This window comes from Olea europaea, unplaced genomic scaffold (genome assembly GCF_002742605.1).
Source record: "Olea europaea var. sylvestris unplaced genomic scaffold, O_europaea_v1 scaffold2335, whole genome shotgun sequence".
NCBI lineage: Eukaryota > Viridiplantae > Streptophyta > Magnoliopsida > Lamiales > Oleaceae > Olea > Olea europaea.
Window position 1 is genome coordinate 75,427 of NW_019241461.1, and position 17,675 is coordinate 93,101.

At 32.5% G+C, this 17,675-nt stretch overlaps 2 protein-coding genes across 2 annotated transcripts; one reads left to right on the forward strand and one right to left on the reverse strand.

Annotated features, from left to right (window-relative positions):
- Nucleotides 1–2,354: 2,354 nt before the first annotated feature.
- LOC111381591 (60S ribosomal protein L12-like) lies at nt 2,355–3,096 on the reverse strand. The gene has a single exon (XM_023005386.1). The coding sequence runs from the start codon at nt 3,030–3,032 to the stop codon at nt 2,532–2,534; it is 501 nt and encodes a 166-aa protein (XP_022861154.1). The 5' UTR covers nt 3,033–3,096; the 3' UTR covers nt 2,355–2,531.
- Nucleotides 3,097–14,965: 11,869 nt separating this feature from the next.
- LOC111381593 lies at nt 14,966–15,734 on the forward strand. Its single transcript, XM_023005388.1, has one exon. It carries the CDS (start codon nt 15,028–15,030, stop codon nt 15,487–15,489), a length of 462 nt encoding a protein of 153 aa, XP_022861156.1. The 5' UTR covers nt 14,966–15,027; the 3' UTR covers nt 15,490–15,734.
- The last annotated feature ends 1,941 nt before the right edge of the window (nt 15,735–17,675 follow it).

The window sequence follows — 17,675 nt, forward strand, 5'->3', positions numbered from 1 at the left end:
GAAAAATAGTTTTTGTTTTTTATTTTTTTTTTTTTTTTTTTTTATACAACGTTTGGCAAAGGTATCGATGAAGGCTTATGGGGAAACATAAAAGGCACCGGGAGCTACATATCCAGGAGGAATTCAAGTTCCTAATACTCTATTACCCTTTGGTAACAATTTGCTGTGTTCCCTCCCGATTCTGGAAAGAAAGGGAATGGAAATCAAGTTTAGCGTATAATCTACAGCAAAGGATCATTTGTAACATAGTTTGATGAATTTGTAGAAAGCAAACGGGAATAACAGGGGTTTCAACTACGTTGGAAAACCAGGATTTCTTGTGTAAATGCACTTCTAAAGCATTTTGTTCCCAGCAGAAAAATGGGATCACAATACCACATGCTGAGCATGTAAGCTACTAAAGCCAAACTCCAAGTCACCATAGATATCACAACTTGATCGAACCCATCAGCCAGTGACCACGTCACTAAGAGACCTCATAAGCTTTCTCTTGTTAATAATAATTAATTCGTCAATAATAGGAATTGTGACCATGAGCAATCTCCCGAATCGCCATGAAATCATCCACGAGTTATAGGAGCAGAAACAAACAAAATATAACATGCTCACTCAGCATCCATTCTCATACTGGCCTACACATACAAAATCTTGCAACCTATCGTATTTAAGTACCGCAATAAATCTTGCAGGTGATATATGTATGTATGTATGGTAATTGATGTAATGAGCGGAGACCCTCCACAAGGTTAATTTCGGAGGAAAATACGAAAAAACCAAGCACTAAACAAACACTAAAAGCAATTACTTCACCAAACAACCACAGGAAATGATTTCGAGTCAATGCAAAACTTCATTCTAAAGTGAAAGGCACATGTACAAAATCTTGCAAACTATGGCATTTAAGTAACACGATAAATCTTGCAAGTGCGTTTATATAGTAACTAATGTAATGAGCGGAGAAAATAATAACAAAACAAGCACTAAACAAACACTAAAAGCAGTCACTTCGTCGAACAACCACATGACATGATCTTAAGTCCGTGCAAAACTTCATTCTAAAGGGAAAGGATGAAAGTCAAAAGGGTTATATATATTCAAAAACCTACAACTTAATAATCTAAAGTCAAAACCGCATAAATTGAGCAGTCAGTCATCAAGCGAAAATAACTGAAATGGAAAAAGGAATTTTCTACGATAATGAAGGGGAAGAAAATGATAAATGATGCAGAAGTGGAGGTCAAAATAATAAAAACAAACACAGTTTTAACAAAAAACTGGACTGCTTTCAACATCAGATTGATTCCACTAAATGGTAACTATTATCAAAACTAAATAAATTGCACATGAAATAAAAAACCCAGATGGAAAATGAACATCTTTGGCACTACCGAAGAATTTTTGGAAAGAAATTTAAAGCAAAAACACAAAATAATTACTTCAACAGGTTAAATTCAATACATCCGTCTATGGGGAAAGATCATTCTTGGTTTCAGAAATTGCTCGACAATAGCAAGATATTGTAGTATACTAAGATCACATTGACTAGGTTAATTGATACTATGAAGCACATGCAGACCAAGAGTCAACTTTTACCAAGGGAAAGATTAAAATTAAGAAAAAGTTAATGGATACTAAATAGAATCGCTTTCTTCAGGTTCTTCAGCTTCCTTAATAACAGCCTTCGGACCCTCTTTGAATCACTACTCAGTATTTTTCTCCAGCAATTAAAGCTCCCGTATCTAAAAAGCCTCACATAAGCAAGATTACTAGAAATGTCACCACTAACAATTCTTTGATCCACTCTCTTAACCGCTGCAATTTTACCCATGCTAGTTCTGGTTCATGAGCACCAACGAAAGGTTAATTGGTCATGTGGGTGAATTCAGGATTCATAGTGGGAATGAAATTCATCTTTCATTTGTCCCCATCTCTTAAAACTACAGAAGCATAGAAAACTAGAAAATGCAGCACAACAAGCAAAGAAAAAGACAATCACAGGGAAAGCACTCCCAGGAAAAGGTTAAAGCCAAAGAGTGGATTCGACCACAAACAAAGAATATTCTCACCTCTCCAAAAATTGAACAAGGCAGTACTTTGATCAAAAGTCGAAACAGGTGATTTCAAAAATCCTCTAACCCCATTGAATTGAATTAAATGTACTCATAATTAATATAAAAAATATCACTTTGAGTGCCTATCCGAATTATCCTGTTGTCAAATGATCTTCCATCTCTTTTTAGAAAGAATGTGTACGGTACTCAATTTTTACCACCATACAGGCAGTCTATTGTGCAATCATCCATTTGAGAACACTCAAATTAACTGATAGCACAAAAAAAATAGTTCCACAGAACTTGACAATCAAAATCCATAATTATCTAAATTAAACCAAGTCTCTTTCCTCCCACTAAAAGTTGAAATAATAATTCATATCAGTTCCAGGCAGTTTCAGCAACATAACAAAAATTACCAAACAAAAATAAAAACGATTCCTAGCAGTAGGAGATTTAGATTAAGGTTCAAACTCTCTTTCAATCCTGTGGAATCTCAACATCACCATCGGTAATCTCCTGCTGCAGATCCTTGGGGTCCTTCCCGTCGACCGTACACCCAACGGAGACGCACGTCCCGAGGATCTCCTTAACGGTGCCAGATAAGTCCTTGGCCATGGATCGTGGAGCCATTACTTTGGCAATCTCAATGACGTCATCTAGGGAGATGTTGCCACTGTGCTTGATGTTTTTGGTCTTCTTACGATCGCGCTCGGGTTCCTTGAGGGCCTTGATGACAAGGGCTGCGGCAGAGGGCACCACGGTCACCTTGGCTTGGCGATTCTGAACGGTAAGCTTGACGGTTACACGGAGGCCCTTCCAGTCCTTGGCTGTTTCCTTGGCGATATCTTCACCTATTTTCTTTGGTGAAAGACCAAGGGGACCGATCTTCGGAGCAAGAGAACTGGCGGCACCGACTTCGCCGCCGGTTACCCGGACGAAGACGTCTACTACTTGTGACGGGTCGAACTTCGGCGGCATTTCGGCAGATCCGGGTTAGAGTGGAAGGGGGATTAAGGGCGTGTGTAAAAATATGTTCTTTTGGGCTTGGAATTTATGTAAACGAGCTAGGGTTTTCGCGTTGGGCGACTGAGTGAAAAGACAGTTCTGTCCTTTGAATTTCGTTGTAAATTGTGGGTTGGTATTTACGGCCCAAAGTCTTCGTGGACAGTTAAATGGGCTTGAGATCCACAATTACTACAATCGAAAGCCTTAATTTTGGTGGAACGTACACAAATAGCCCTAAATTTCTCCATTGGTTGAAACAAAGTGATTTTTTCTCTCTCTCTTTTTTTTTTAAAAGCAAAATAGATACGTATATTCAATTATTGGAGCCAAAATAATAGCATAAATGAAGGGAGGATATCCACCAACACCAGACGGGTTGTGCTATCATAGAAACATAAAGTCAATGAGTATAATCTGTACGAGTCCAGAAATTTGAATCATATGAACTATCTCATACAAAATCATCCGTTCCTTTGATGAGTGTGGCTTGTATGGGTCTGGTGAGTCCGGTTCTTTGGCTTTTTAGTGCAAAACTCAAACCAAATGGCATAGCAGGCTGAATAGATGTTGCGACAATAACTTGATGTTATAAGGGTTGAGATCCTTTCCAATTCTAAGTGATTCCATTCAGTCTAGTCCAATCCAAACAACAACATTACAATGAAGTCGAAGCCAAGCCCTATTTTCGCATATTGTCCACCAGAAGTATCAAACAAAATAAGGCAATGAGAAAACTTCAAATTCAGTATTAATAATTTTTAGGGTAAGCAAATGTCACAATTATCCACATCATCTAGCAGCACAAAACTGGAATATTTTACAAGGCAATTCTTTGGTCATCATATAAAGTTTCAACTTTTGATAGCTTCTCAAGAGCCCAAATAACTAAAAAGTTGAATAACATTAACTCTGTCACTAATAATGCAAAATATACATTATCCTTCGCAAATATTGCAATACATAGGGGTGACAAAAGAGTCGAGTAACTTGTCCACTCGGTCATTAAAGCTCGGGCTCGTCCCTAGACGAGCCAGACCCGAGTTGAGCAAGGGCTTGTGAATGGCTCATGGGCTGTGCCTACAAGACTAATGTTCATAAACTTGTGGACTCGTGAAAAATGTGAAAAAAAATTGTCTAAATTTTTAAAAAAATTTTTGAGCTCGCGGGCTCAGCTTGGCTCGTGTTTCAGGAGTTCGGCTCGGCCCATTGCCACCACTAACAATACTTTAACCCAAGACCAAAACTAGAAAGTGATCGCTTGCTTCTCAATTCCTCGATGCTTGTTTCTTCAAGACTTCAACCACAAGAAAAATTATAGCAAATAAACTAAATTGTATTCTAAATTTCAAAGTTAATAATATAGGTCTTAACTGATAGTGATAGGTGTATTTTATACTTTTATCTGGAGCTTAAAACGATGCATTGAGTAAAATTCTGTTCACTATGTGTTTTTTTATTTTTTATTTTTATTTTTTATAGGTTACATCACCAAGTTGAAGATAAATCAAGAAATAGGAAGTGATTTGGAGCTTAATTGGGATCCGATGAAATTAAAGAGCCACTAAAAATTTGGACTTGATTTGATATAATGATAACTTGAGGACATCTAAAATATTTTAAATAAAAACTAGGCATCATAAATTAAGCCTCCATTTGACCCTCATTTTCTAATATTCATTTTTTTCTCAAACTTATTTTCAGCTATATATTTCATCAACTTTTATTAAAATTTACTAAAAATTTTATTTATTTTTAGCTAAACTGAGGGATAAATCTAGAAAATAAAGTAGGCTTGGACATTTTAATCAAAACCAAACCTCTCGAAACAAAACCAAATTGGAACCAAAGGCTCCGGTCTGATTCTCAAAAAAATAAATTAGGAACCAAAAATCGAGAACAAATAACCGACTAGATTCGATTTGATTCTTGGTTCTTGAACCAGAATAATGGGTACTCGAATGGAACCGATTTTCATATAATTTTTTATTTATAATTTATAACATGGATAAAAGAAAATACAAAACCTAAAAACCCTAATTTGAATAGTAATTAGTCTAAACCTCTATATTCTAATCCTAAAAAATAAAGATTGACTCCTACATTTTTTTTCCTCTCGCCTCACATCAGGTTGTTGGATTTCAGATATTAATATATATTAATTTTTGCAATTTGGACTATTATGAATAAAAAAGTTCAAGCTAGATTGTAATGTTAGTTAATGAATCAAAGCGTACATTTTTTATAATTCGAGCTTTTTACTTTCTTTCATCGTTTACAAACTTAAGTGATTTTTAAATTTTTAATAATGCGTGGTAATTGAACTCGATATATTTATAGCTTGAAATGTAGTATACCTTTTCAGCCCTTATCTGGGCTCCTATTTTGAAATAGTAAAAAGTTAGAAAATGTGTGGTTAAAAATAAAAAAGTAAAATTGAATTTATGTGTAAAATTATTTTATAAAAGAATGTGTGGTTGCAAATGATTGTTGAAAAAACGAAGCCCAAACATGTTATTGGTTATCTTGATTTCGTGATTTTCTTTTGTAATATAAATTTTTCTTTTTTATTCAAACACATTGAGTTCAATATGTGGATTGCAATTTCTTGATATTATATAGTTATGTATCTAATTAGTATTTTTAGGTTGATTCATTTTAAGAGTAAAAAAATTGAAGTATTGTTCATAATTAAGTTGTAGGCTCTAACATCTTCACTTTGTGGATCGAATAAGATTTATTAAGAAATAATAATTTCTTCTCAGATTTTAATTTAATTTTTGATGTTTTAATTTTCCCCTTCTCGACTATTTTGCTTCTTGAAGATTTCTAAGCTGAACTTTTTTCTTGCACAAATATTATCGAATAATAACATACAATGTATGTATACTGAAAGAGCTTATCTAGATATATTTATTAAATGTATAAAAAATATTATGAGCAAAATTGAACCCGAATTAGAATCAACGGTTCAGGTTTGGATTAGGTTCCAATAATTATAAAGACCCGAATGTTTTATTTATGGAATGCTCAAAGTATGAAGGGGTGGTTATAGGTATTGAAATTCCCGAACCCACCCATCGAAGGCTTGTTTACTTTACATTATGTTGGCCAATGAGAAAAAAAAAAGCATCTTTTTCTCCAAAATGAATGTAAATGATTCTGTCTAATTTGAATATAGCAAAACTAAAGAAACGTCTCAACAGTTGAGTACGGAATTAGCATAATTAATAAATTATTGATATTTGGTAATAGACAAATGATCAAATTGCTCATTTGTGTATTAACATTTTAATGGTTATATTTTATTTTTGAGGTTAGGATTGTAATTTAATTAAAAGTTTTATTTTTTACGTCATTTGGTTTCTAACCGTCATTAAAAACTTTGTAACTTAAACAAAAGTTTTCTAGAATGGTTTGACTTATTTCAAAATCATTTCGTCACATGGCACCAAAGTGACAATTTCAAAAGGGATTTTGATTCGATCTTTCAATTTGATGATTATTGCTTATAGCCCTTGTGGTATCCCCACCGTTATATAGAGTAGTGTTAAAGTATAATGGATTATTTCAAAGACTTCACTACTGTTTCAATTCCCATCTTCCATGAAATGTCAACAAACAACCACAAATAATTGCAATAACTTAATATATAACTAGTCGCTATCACGTGCATTGCACGAATTTTGTATTTATTATATTTTTATTAGTGTATGAATTTTAATTTTTTTGAAAATTTTTTGAAGCAATATCTAAAAATATTTCCATGATATAATAAAATAATTGTAAATTATATTTAAAATTACATAGCAGTATGTTATCTAGAAAAAATATGTTTGTATATTTCATGTTTGAATAAGAAATATATAAACTATTTTGTTTGTAGTTTTTTATATTGTTGATATGATTGAATTGAATATGAATATTATATTTATAAAATTTATGTAATTCAATATTGTAAAATCGAAAAAAACTCTCCGCACAGCACAGAGAGAGTTGAACCAAGTGCGGAGTAAAAATAAAAAAAGGTAAGGAGAGAAAAAAAACTTCTCTGCACAGTGCGAAGAGAATTGAACCATGTGCAGAATAAAAAAAAATCTCTCCGCACAGTGCGAAGAGATGACAAACCAACTCTCCGCACAGTATAGAGAGTAAAAAAAAACTCTCCGCACTATGCGGAGAGAGTTAATCTCTTCGCACAGTTTGGAGAGTTGGTCCGCACCACGGCAAAACACTCCACACAGTGCGGAGAGAAAAAAACTCTCCGCACAGTGCATAGAGAGTTGAACCATATGTGGAGTAAAAAAAAAGTGCGGAGAGAAAAAAACCTCTCTGTACAGTGCGGATAGAGTTGAACTATGTGTGGAGAGTTGGCAAACTCTTCGCATAGTGCGGAGTAAAAAAAACTCTCCGCATAGTGCGGAGATATGACAAACTAGCTTTCCGCACAGTATAGAGAAAAAAAATTCTCCGCACAATGCGGAGAGTTGTTTTCAAATTCCTTAATTACAAGTCAAAATTCAAGATTGTAAATTTTTCGTATATACAACGAAACAGAGTCGAAAAATATGGTTCAAAATCAATTATGTCTTCGTTAAATTCCAGTTACATCTCAATTTCTTAGTATGCAAATCATATTTATGGCATTGGAAAGGAGCTTTTTCGTGATTCATATAATGAAACAATATGCAAGTTGTGCAAAGAAGGAGATATTGATAGTACCATGACATTGCTTTTACAAATGGAGGCTCTAGGGTACCACCCAAATTCAATATTTTACACTTGCTTGATAATAGCTCTTGGACATTAGAAGCGGAAACAATTTTCAATAAAATTATACTTTTAGGTTGTAAGCAAAAAAATTAAAGTGTTCAATGCATTGCTCAAAAGTTGTTTGAGAAAAGACCTTTTGGAACTTACAGATAAAGTTTCGAGAGTTTTTATTTTTCTCTTCACACTGTGCGGAGAAATAGTTTGTCATCTCTTCGCACTTTGCGGAATCCTTTTTTTGCTTATGTGCGGAGATTTTTTTTGTCTCATGGAGTTTATATATACTAATTTTTTTTTTTTAATGTTGTTGGCATGATGCGTTTGTGAAAGAATATTTGTCAATCACCATAAACAAAATTCTTCACAAAATGCAAAAAATAAAATGCATAATAAATCTTCTTATTACGCAAATAAAATTACAATAATTTTTTTTACAAATAATAAAAAAAAATCATTTTTATCTTTAAAAAAAACACATTTAAAAATTTGCAATTTCATAACCACTTTTTTTTTTAATTCTCGAAAATACAATTATAAAAAAGGAAATAATATTGAATTACAACATTTAATACTTAAGAAATTCAATATTAAATAAATTTTATACATTTATAACAAATTATAAACTCATATATGCAGCTTACCGTTTGCAAGCAACTTACTATATATACAGCTTACTGTATATGCTGCATACCGTATTTGCAGTTTACTGTATTTTACAGCCCGTATTTACAAACACCTTACCGTATTTACAGCCTATCGTATTTGCAAACAACTTACCGTATTTTCACATTATCGTATTTGCAGTTTATCGTATATGCTGCCTACCGTATTTGCAACTTATCATATATGCTGCCTACCGTATTTGCAACTTACTATATTTATATACCGATTTTTATACTTACAAATACCGAGAATGCAAAACACCGTACATTCACTTACCAAACCGAATTTCAAAAAAAATTTCATATTTTTATTTTTTCAACATAAGCATAAAATAAGTATTAAATATATATGAAGCGCAAAATATAAATGCATATGAATATGATGCTCAATCTTCAATTTTTCAATATTGAATTACACAAAATTTTAGAAATATAATCTTCACATTCAACTCAATCATAACAACACTATCAAAGAATACAAACAAAATAATTTATATAATCTCTTATATTTCTTATTCAAGTATGAAATATACAAGTTTTTAATTTCGCACTGTATGAAGAGTTTGCCAACTCTCCGCACTGTGCGAAGTTTTTTTTTTTTAACTTCGCATTGTATGGAGAGTGTGCACTTTATGAGGACAGTGTTCACACAGATTGTGCGGACTGTTTGCATAGAATACCATCTCTCCGCACTGTGCAGAGAGTTTTGCCATGGTGTTTGCTATCTCTCCATACTGTGCGGAGAGTTTTTTTTTTTTTTACTTCGCACTGTACGCACATGATTTGCTATCTCTCCGCATTATGCGAAGAGTTTTTTCTTCATTTTTTACTCCGCACATGGTTTGTCATCTCTCCGCACTGTGCGGAGAGTTCATTTTTTTTAAAACTCATGTGCGAAGAGTTATTTTATTTTATTTTTTTTGCTCATGGCAATTTATATTTACTAAAATTATTATCATTTTTTTAATGCTAGTGACATAATGTGTGGAAGAACATTTGTTTGACATAATTATTTTTTTAATGCTGGTGGGATGATGTGTGGAAGAACATTTTTTTGACATAAACAAAATGGAAAATAAAAAATGACATCATGCATAGTAAAATTGAATTCATTTACTATTGCATGAATAGTAGACCCTCATTCCCTTTTTTATTATATTTTTTTTAATTTCGCACTGTACGGAGAGTTTGCCAACTCTCCGCACTGTGCAAAGATTTTTTTTTTTTTACTCCACACTTTGTGAGGACAATGTCCGCATAGAATGTCATCTCTCTGTATTGTGCGGAGAGTTTTGCCATGGTGTTTGCCATCTTCCCACACTGTGCGGAGAGATTTTTTTTTACTTCGCACTGAACGGAGAGTTTGTCAACTCTCCGCATGTGGTTTGTCATCTCTTCGTACTACGCGGAGAGTTTTTTCCTTCATTTTTTACTCCACACGTGGTTTGCCATTTCTCCGCACTGTGCAGAGAGTTCTTTTTTTTTTTTTAAACTCGTGTGTGAAGAGTTATTTTTTATTATTATTATTATTATTATTATTATTATTATTATTATTATTATTATTTGCTAATAACAGTTTATGTTTACTAAAATTATTATCATTTTTTTAATGCTAGTGAGATGATGTGTGGAAGAATATTTGTTTGATATAAACAAAATGGAAAATAAAAAAGGGTAATTGGCGCAAAATGTCCATACCTTTCATTTTTTGGCATTTTTACCCCTATTTCCACCTTTCTTTTCGCTGAACGTCCTTTTCACTGTTTTTTGACAATTTTACTCACCATTCAAATCAAACAAAAGGAAAAGAAAGAAAAAAAAATAACTAATTGCAACCACAGTTCTAAAATTTTAAAAAACTACAAATCAGTCAAAAATATAAGAGGGAAGCCCCATCCAATTTTTCGTCAGTCAAAGGTGATGTTTGGCTGCAAAATTGGATCAATTGGTGCTATAATTTCTGGAATTGATTGTGCATCCACTATTTTTTATGCCTGAATCGCAATATCCCTGAACGAATTGATGGAGTTAGGCATTGCAGCCCCGTCAATTGATTGAGCCCTGTTTTTGTATACGGTCGAAATAGGCATTCGAGCTTGGATGATGAATTGGATGAATTGACAGTATAACCATCGATGTTTGGCACTAAGTAATCATTTTCCCAAGTTGATTCGAAGGTTGAAGCAGTTTCAAAGCCTCAATTGAAGGGAAATCTAAACCCGCTTGCGCACGAACTATACCGAAGTGGATCGCAAGATTTGCACCAAATTGTGAAAGGCCCATAGGTGGAATAGCTTTGCCATCTGGATGGGGTGGTCCGCTATCAAGATATCAACCACCGTCGTCGAAAATAGCTTTTGAAGTCTGCATGTTGACTGCGTGCGAAAATAGTGGCTGCAATTATTGACTGGGTAGTTCAATAGGTGTTTGGTGACCATGGTTAGGTGCGCCGTGATGAGGGGAGTCTACCAGTATGATGGGATTGGGCTGGGAGTCGCCGAAGATGGAGTTGCCGACAGTTTTGTGTGACGCAAACGGATGGTTTTGAAACGAAATTCTGGTCAAATCTGATGGAGGTAGGGGCGATTCTAGGATGGGATGTATAGAGGGCAACGAGGGCTTCAAGGTGGTGTATTGGTCCGGTGGTTTTGGTGGCCGGAAGGTGTCGGAAAGGGGCTTCATATTTGGCCTCCTATATTTGTGAATGATTTGTAGTTTTTTGAAATTTTAGGATTGTGGTTGCAATTCGTATTTGTTTTTTTTTTAATTTCTTTTCTTTTTGTTTGATTTGAATGGAGGGTAAAATTGTCAAAAAACAGTGAAAATGACGTTCAGTGCAAAGAAACGTGAAAATAAGGACAAAAATGTCAAAAAATGAAAGGTATGGACGTTTTCCACAATAACCTTGAAAAGTAGGGACGTTTTGTGCCAATTACCCAATAAAAAATAACATAAGTAGACCCTCCTTCCCTTTTTTATTAGAAGTTAGATAATAGTCACTTCATAAATTGTAAATATATTATAATACACATATTGGAGAAATGTAACTTGTTTTCCATACACAGCAAAAACAATTCTTATCGTATTCTTGATATGTTCAGTTAGAGATAACTAAACTTTATTGAAAAGGAAGTACGTGATGAGATTTGCTAATCTTCTTATTCGATCGCATTAAAGATATTGCATAAAATACCATCCGCGGGCCTACAATGTATAAAATAGAGCATCTAAACTCGACACGAATCTACAAACTTTAAGGAATTGTTTCTTTAGTGATAGAATGAGTCCATAATATGAACTGTGCTATACTTTATTGAGGAAATCATGCCGTGTAGGCTATCATCTTAGGATAATTACAAGTTTACTAGAACTGAAGCACATAATATTAAATTAAATATTATTAATTAAGAAAGTCATTATTGGATAATACTGTTTAATATAGTGGCGTTTTGATCCTCACACGCCAAGAAATCTCAGCTTTTGTCAAGTGTCAACAGAAGCATATTCGATACTCATTGGAGAACAATTACATCAATAATGTGCGCGCGCTACGAGATCGAGGATCAATTATTGAATCCAAATTATGATCATCTTCGAGCCTCTAAGAATCTATTTTTAAATAGTAAATTGAGAGAGAATGTCTGGCTAAAAATGAGGAAATATTTTGAATTTATATATAATAGTATTTTATTAAAAAATGTGTAGTTGAAAAGAAAATAGAGAAAAATATATTTAGAAAATAATGAGGATCAAACAAGGGTTATATCTCCATTCGATTAGTTTAAAAGCGTTTATTAAAATTTAAGTTACAGACTAAAATTAATTTCAATTACATATTTTATAGAACTCACAACTTTTCAATCATATATTTTTATTAAATTTTATCAAAATTTAGTAAACAAATGATTTTTATTAATAGTATTGTCATCATTTAAAATTTTAATGGATTACAAGAATCTTTCTAAATTCAGATATTCCCAATCGAGATTTTATTAGATGTTATTGAAATTCATTAACATCTAGGTGTCCCAACTGATATTTTAATGGATTTCAATGAAATATTTTAAAATCTAGTCATCTTTAATAATTCGTGGATTTATTAGGATTTTACATTTTTACTAATAAATGGATTTCAAAATATTTATATAGATTTCAAGCTTAAAAATACACATAACAACGAACTATTTTAAAATTTCATAATTCTTATGGATTTTGTGAAAATTTATTCAGATTCATGAAATTCATAATCTTTTAAAATCTATAAAAATATTAGTCGTGGACATTCCTATAAAATCGAACATGAGCTATATTTCAAAAATTAAAAGTTATTGAAGTCCGTGTTGAAATTTCAAAATTTCTATGCAAAATTTACAACTTGTCAACCACATATTTAAATCGTGGCATGTTAATAAGGCATCGATATGATGAACGAGTTCTTCGCTCTCTTTTTTATTTTAGATACGTTTCGTTTTCATAATTGTTTTTTGAGAAGTTCAACCACAATAATAAATATATTTGACTATTGAATAAGGTAAGGACGGAATTTACGACATGTTCATGTTTCTTAAATTTATCCATTCATGTGTATGAAAATGATACGAGAGATTGTTCGTTTATAGAAAATAAATAAATGAATAGTAGTTTTTATATTCATAGAAAAGGATTTAGATGGAAATTTTGGGCATCAATGTTATTAAAAAATTTTCTGCATGACGCGACATGATTTTGGACTTAATGGACAAGTGGGACCCAACCATCTCGTTAGAACATCTTATTGGGACGTTCTAGTAGTAGTTATAAGGTCCTCTCTAATTGGTCCACGTATTTATGACTCTTTTAGTGGATAAAGTCCATACCATACCATCCAATTTAATATTTTTTTATTGACTAAAATTATTTATACTTCTGAAATTCCTTTTAGTAGTTGAGAAATGAAGTTCGATCCACGACGATCCATCGTGTCATTCTCCAAATGTAAAATAGTAATTTTGGATAGAGTTATATGGTCTTCATCCATTATCTAAAAATTTATTTATTTTTTATAATTATACATTCTCTCAATAAAATAATTTTACACATAAATTAAAATTTTAACTATATTTTAATAATAAATTCTCTAAAAACTCACTATTGGAAATTCTATTTCTTCAGGAAAAAAAAATAAGAATAATAATAAAAATAAAATTGGGGCTCATAAGAGCGTATGAGCAACTTCTTGCTTTTTGGTGAGTAGAATTTCATATTTTTCCACAATACAATAAAGATATATAAAGGTAAAATGTTGTAGAATGAGTAGGAAATAAATATTGAGAGACATTGTTGATGAAAATAATGCTATTTGTAGTCGATCACTATCATAATCGTTTTACGTGACAGTTTGTAATTTGATGTATGTTACGTAAGGCGATTACGGTAACGAATGATTGTAAATAACATTACTCTATTGATATGCAATGCTAAACAAGATTAAACATAAATGGAAATAAAATTTATTAATTATTTTGTGTAAATTAATGCAACACAATATACTAAGCTCCTATTTGATCTTCATTAAATTACATTTTATTACATTCTATTTTTTTCTTTCCTATTTTCAACCACACAATCTTCAATAAAATAATATTACATGTAAATTGAATATTTTTCCTTCTTTTTCAACAACTCATTTTTTCAACAAAACACTATTTCCCCCATTTTCATTACCAAAAATGGGGGCCAAACGGGGGCTAAATACACGGTGATAATTTGATGGATTGGTTTTGTAGTTTACATATAATAGACAAAGCTAGGATTACATAGTATTAAACCCGAATCAGGCTGACTAATAATCATCCGAACCTAGTGGATTTTAGAGAAAATTGGAACCAGTTTAATGTAAAATGGTTAGTTACCCAATTCGTTCATAGCAAAATTAAGGTATAGAAATGATCCATCGGTTAAAGCATTGATTCATTAGTTGAACCACTAATTCGGTGATCTGTTCGAATCAACACCAAGTCAAGTCTAATAATTATGAATACAAGTAAATTATGAACTAACTAGACAATGGCTAGTGTGTCTCAACCCGTAAACCCATGTTTGTAGGTTGGTAAATTTAATTCAGTTTGACTTGAGCATCATGAATTCTGCGAAATTTAATTCGATTACTATTTGTATTAAAGACTATTAAATTTTAATCGATCCTCATTCAATTCAATACAATCAAATTCAACTAGTCAAATACGTTCCAAACGTCAATACTAAACTAATTAACCCGTCCGAATTATTATCTCACCTCTTTATTTAAGTGCATTAAAAATTAGAGTTAGAAAGGAAGGTCATGATAAACACGATAGGGTGCCCACTTTGAATCCTCATCCAAATCCAATTAAATATGGTACAAACAATTTACTAAGTACAAAAATTAAATTAAAACTAAAATTAAAATTAAACCAAGCTTATCCATTACCCCATTATATAAACCCATGCAATTAAAGAAGAATAGACCCTCAAGCATTCTAATATTTCAAACTTCTCCAAATTTCTCTGCAAGAATTTCAATGGCGTCAGGGAATAGCTACCGGTTTCTTGGAGCAGGAGAGAAAATGCAGTCGATCGAATTCAATGAACAATTCGAATTCGATGAATCTCAAATTTGGAGTACCAATGAGATCCCCACTAATCCACCTGAAACCAAAAAATCGATTTCAAATCCGATTCCTGTCAGAAAGCAACACAGAAAAATTACAACCGAAATTGAATCGAAATCTCTGCCATTGAACGTCCCGGACTGGTCCAAAATCCTTCGAGGTGAGTACAAAACTCGCAGCAGAAATTGGGAGAACGACATCGAAGGAGATGATGATGAGGACACAAATGATAGAATACCCCCTCATGAGTATTTAGCCAGGACTAGAGTTGCTTCGTTCTCGGTGCACGAAGGTGTAGGAAGGACATTAAAGGGGAGAGACTTGAGACGGGTAAGGAATGCTATATGGAAGCAAACTGGATTTGAAGATTAATTAATAATTTATTTCTGATAATTATAATCGTAAGTGGTGTAGATTCCTCTGGTTTTGGGTGCTATTTTTGATCGACTTTGATTCAGAGGATCATGATTTACGGATGCAATGGAATTCTAACTTCTAAATATTCAGGAAAATAATCTTATTTGTCATGTTCTCCATATGGCAAATTTTGTTGCCATTTTTCTACAGTAACTGCGTTGCGATTTGAATTTTGATATATTGCTATGCTTAGCGTCAAATCTTTGACTTCTAGTGTTCAACCTGAGAACAGACGATCAATGTTACATATCTTTTGAGATCCACAAATAGTATTCATTTATCCGTTACTCTATATATAAATGAAATTATTTACAAATACTTTCCAAACGAAGGTCTAATTTTCTTATTTGGGAAGTCTTATTGATAATATTTTTAGAATTGACATTTTTTACTTTTTCATTAATTTCGTTTTCAAGAATGGTAGATTGTAGTAGAAAAGAAAAGGTGTAGGCTGGGTGGTGGGATTGCAGACTTTTGGGTTTAATCGATTGGTTGGTAGGAAAACAATGTGCCAACTGAATACGACCTTTGAAGTAAAACACACATTTGAATGACAGATATGCTCACCTCTTTATCCCTTTCTTTTGTTAGTTTGGATTTAGGGAAGGGAACTTTCACTATTAGTCCCTGATATATTTCATATTACAAAGTTAATCACCGATCTTTGGGATTGAGTGAATTAATTGTACATATTTTGTTATGATTGAGCAATCAGTCTTGATAGTGGAAATGGTTTAAATATTTCTTAGTTTATCCCGTTGTTCCTGTGAAAACAATTGTGGAAAATAATTTTTTTTAACAAAAGTGGTTGAAAATGAGTGGAAAAAAGTGATTTAAATTTTTTTTTTTTTTTTTTAACAAAAGTGTGGTTGGAAAATGAGTGGAAAAAAGTGATTTTAAAAACCCTTTTCAAACAAAAGAGCCCATTTACCAATGTTCTGTTTCTTGCTAAAAAACTTCATATCTTAGAACATCATTCTTTGAAACTCTTCTAATCAAACAAAACATTTTAAAAAATTATCGAAATATGTTCATAAAAAAATTCTTCATTTCGAGAACAACGTTTGACTTTGTAAAAGTTCTGTCAAACGAACTATAAATTTATAAGCATGCCCTTTGATATAAAAGCAAAATCCAATTTCATAAAGTTGAAAACGTGGGGGTTCACATGACTTTTAGCAAAGATTTGGATTGTCGCAGAATCCGATTCCATAAAGTTGAAAACATGGAGGTTGCACGACTTTTTAATGGAGTGAATTGTTTTGATCATCAAAAATTGATCGTGCAATTGTAATAAAAAGTTAGAGAATAAATTTCTATCAAAGCAATACATTGTGGACTAATGGTGCAATTTGTCATTTGAGAAAAAGCACTACTAAAAGATCAGTGAGTCTTAAGTCCGCCCGCCCCCGGTTTCTTACAGGCTTATAATTTTATATAAGTACTGAATTGTAGTATGAAAAAGGGAAATGCTCTGTGCATTTCCTTACAGAAGTCTTACGAACCTCTCATTGTAGGAGTCGATCCCACATGAAAAAAAATAAAAATTACGTTTGGACTCGTGCATGTATGTTATCTAGCAGGGATCTGTTTTTCTGTAAAACAGACCCCTGTACGTACAACATGCTCCTATGAAAAATTACTAACCATGAGATTGGTTCGAATAGTATAAACTTCGTATGATAGAACTTAATTACAATTTTGTCAATATTTGTGATGACACAATGACTTCTAGACTCGTACCTAACTTATTCAAGCAATAAATAAAAAATTCCAAAAGGGTCAATAAATGACACAGTGACTAATCAATTGGTTATACATAAAAATTCACCTCACTGAAAAAAAATGTCAAGAACCTCCCATTAGATTTAAAATTTTTCGAGTGCAACGATAATCTTCTCATGGCACACGTCTCCTCGTATTTAACTCATCTAACCTAAAGAAATAATTGAACTGCATAATCGTATACAATTATTCTTCTCGACTTAACATGGTTGCAAGTGGTCTTTTATAAATGCTAAATACTAATAATGTCGTAAGTTAATTATTATTTGAACTACCATCTTAACTTTGCATCTCTATTTCTTACCTGTAAATGTAGTATGTTAATTTTTAATAAAATAAATATAAGTCTGGTGAAC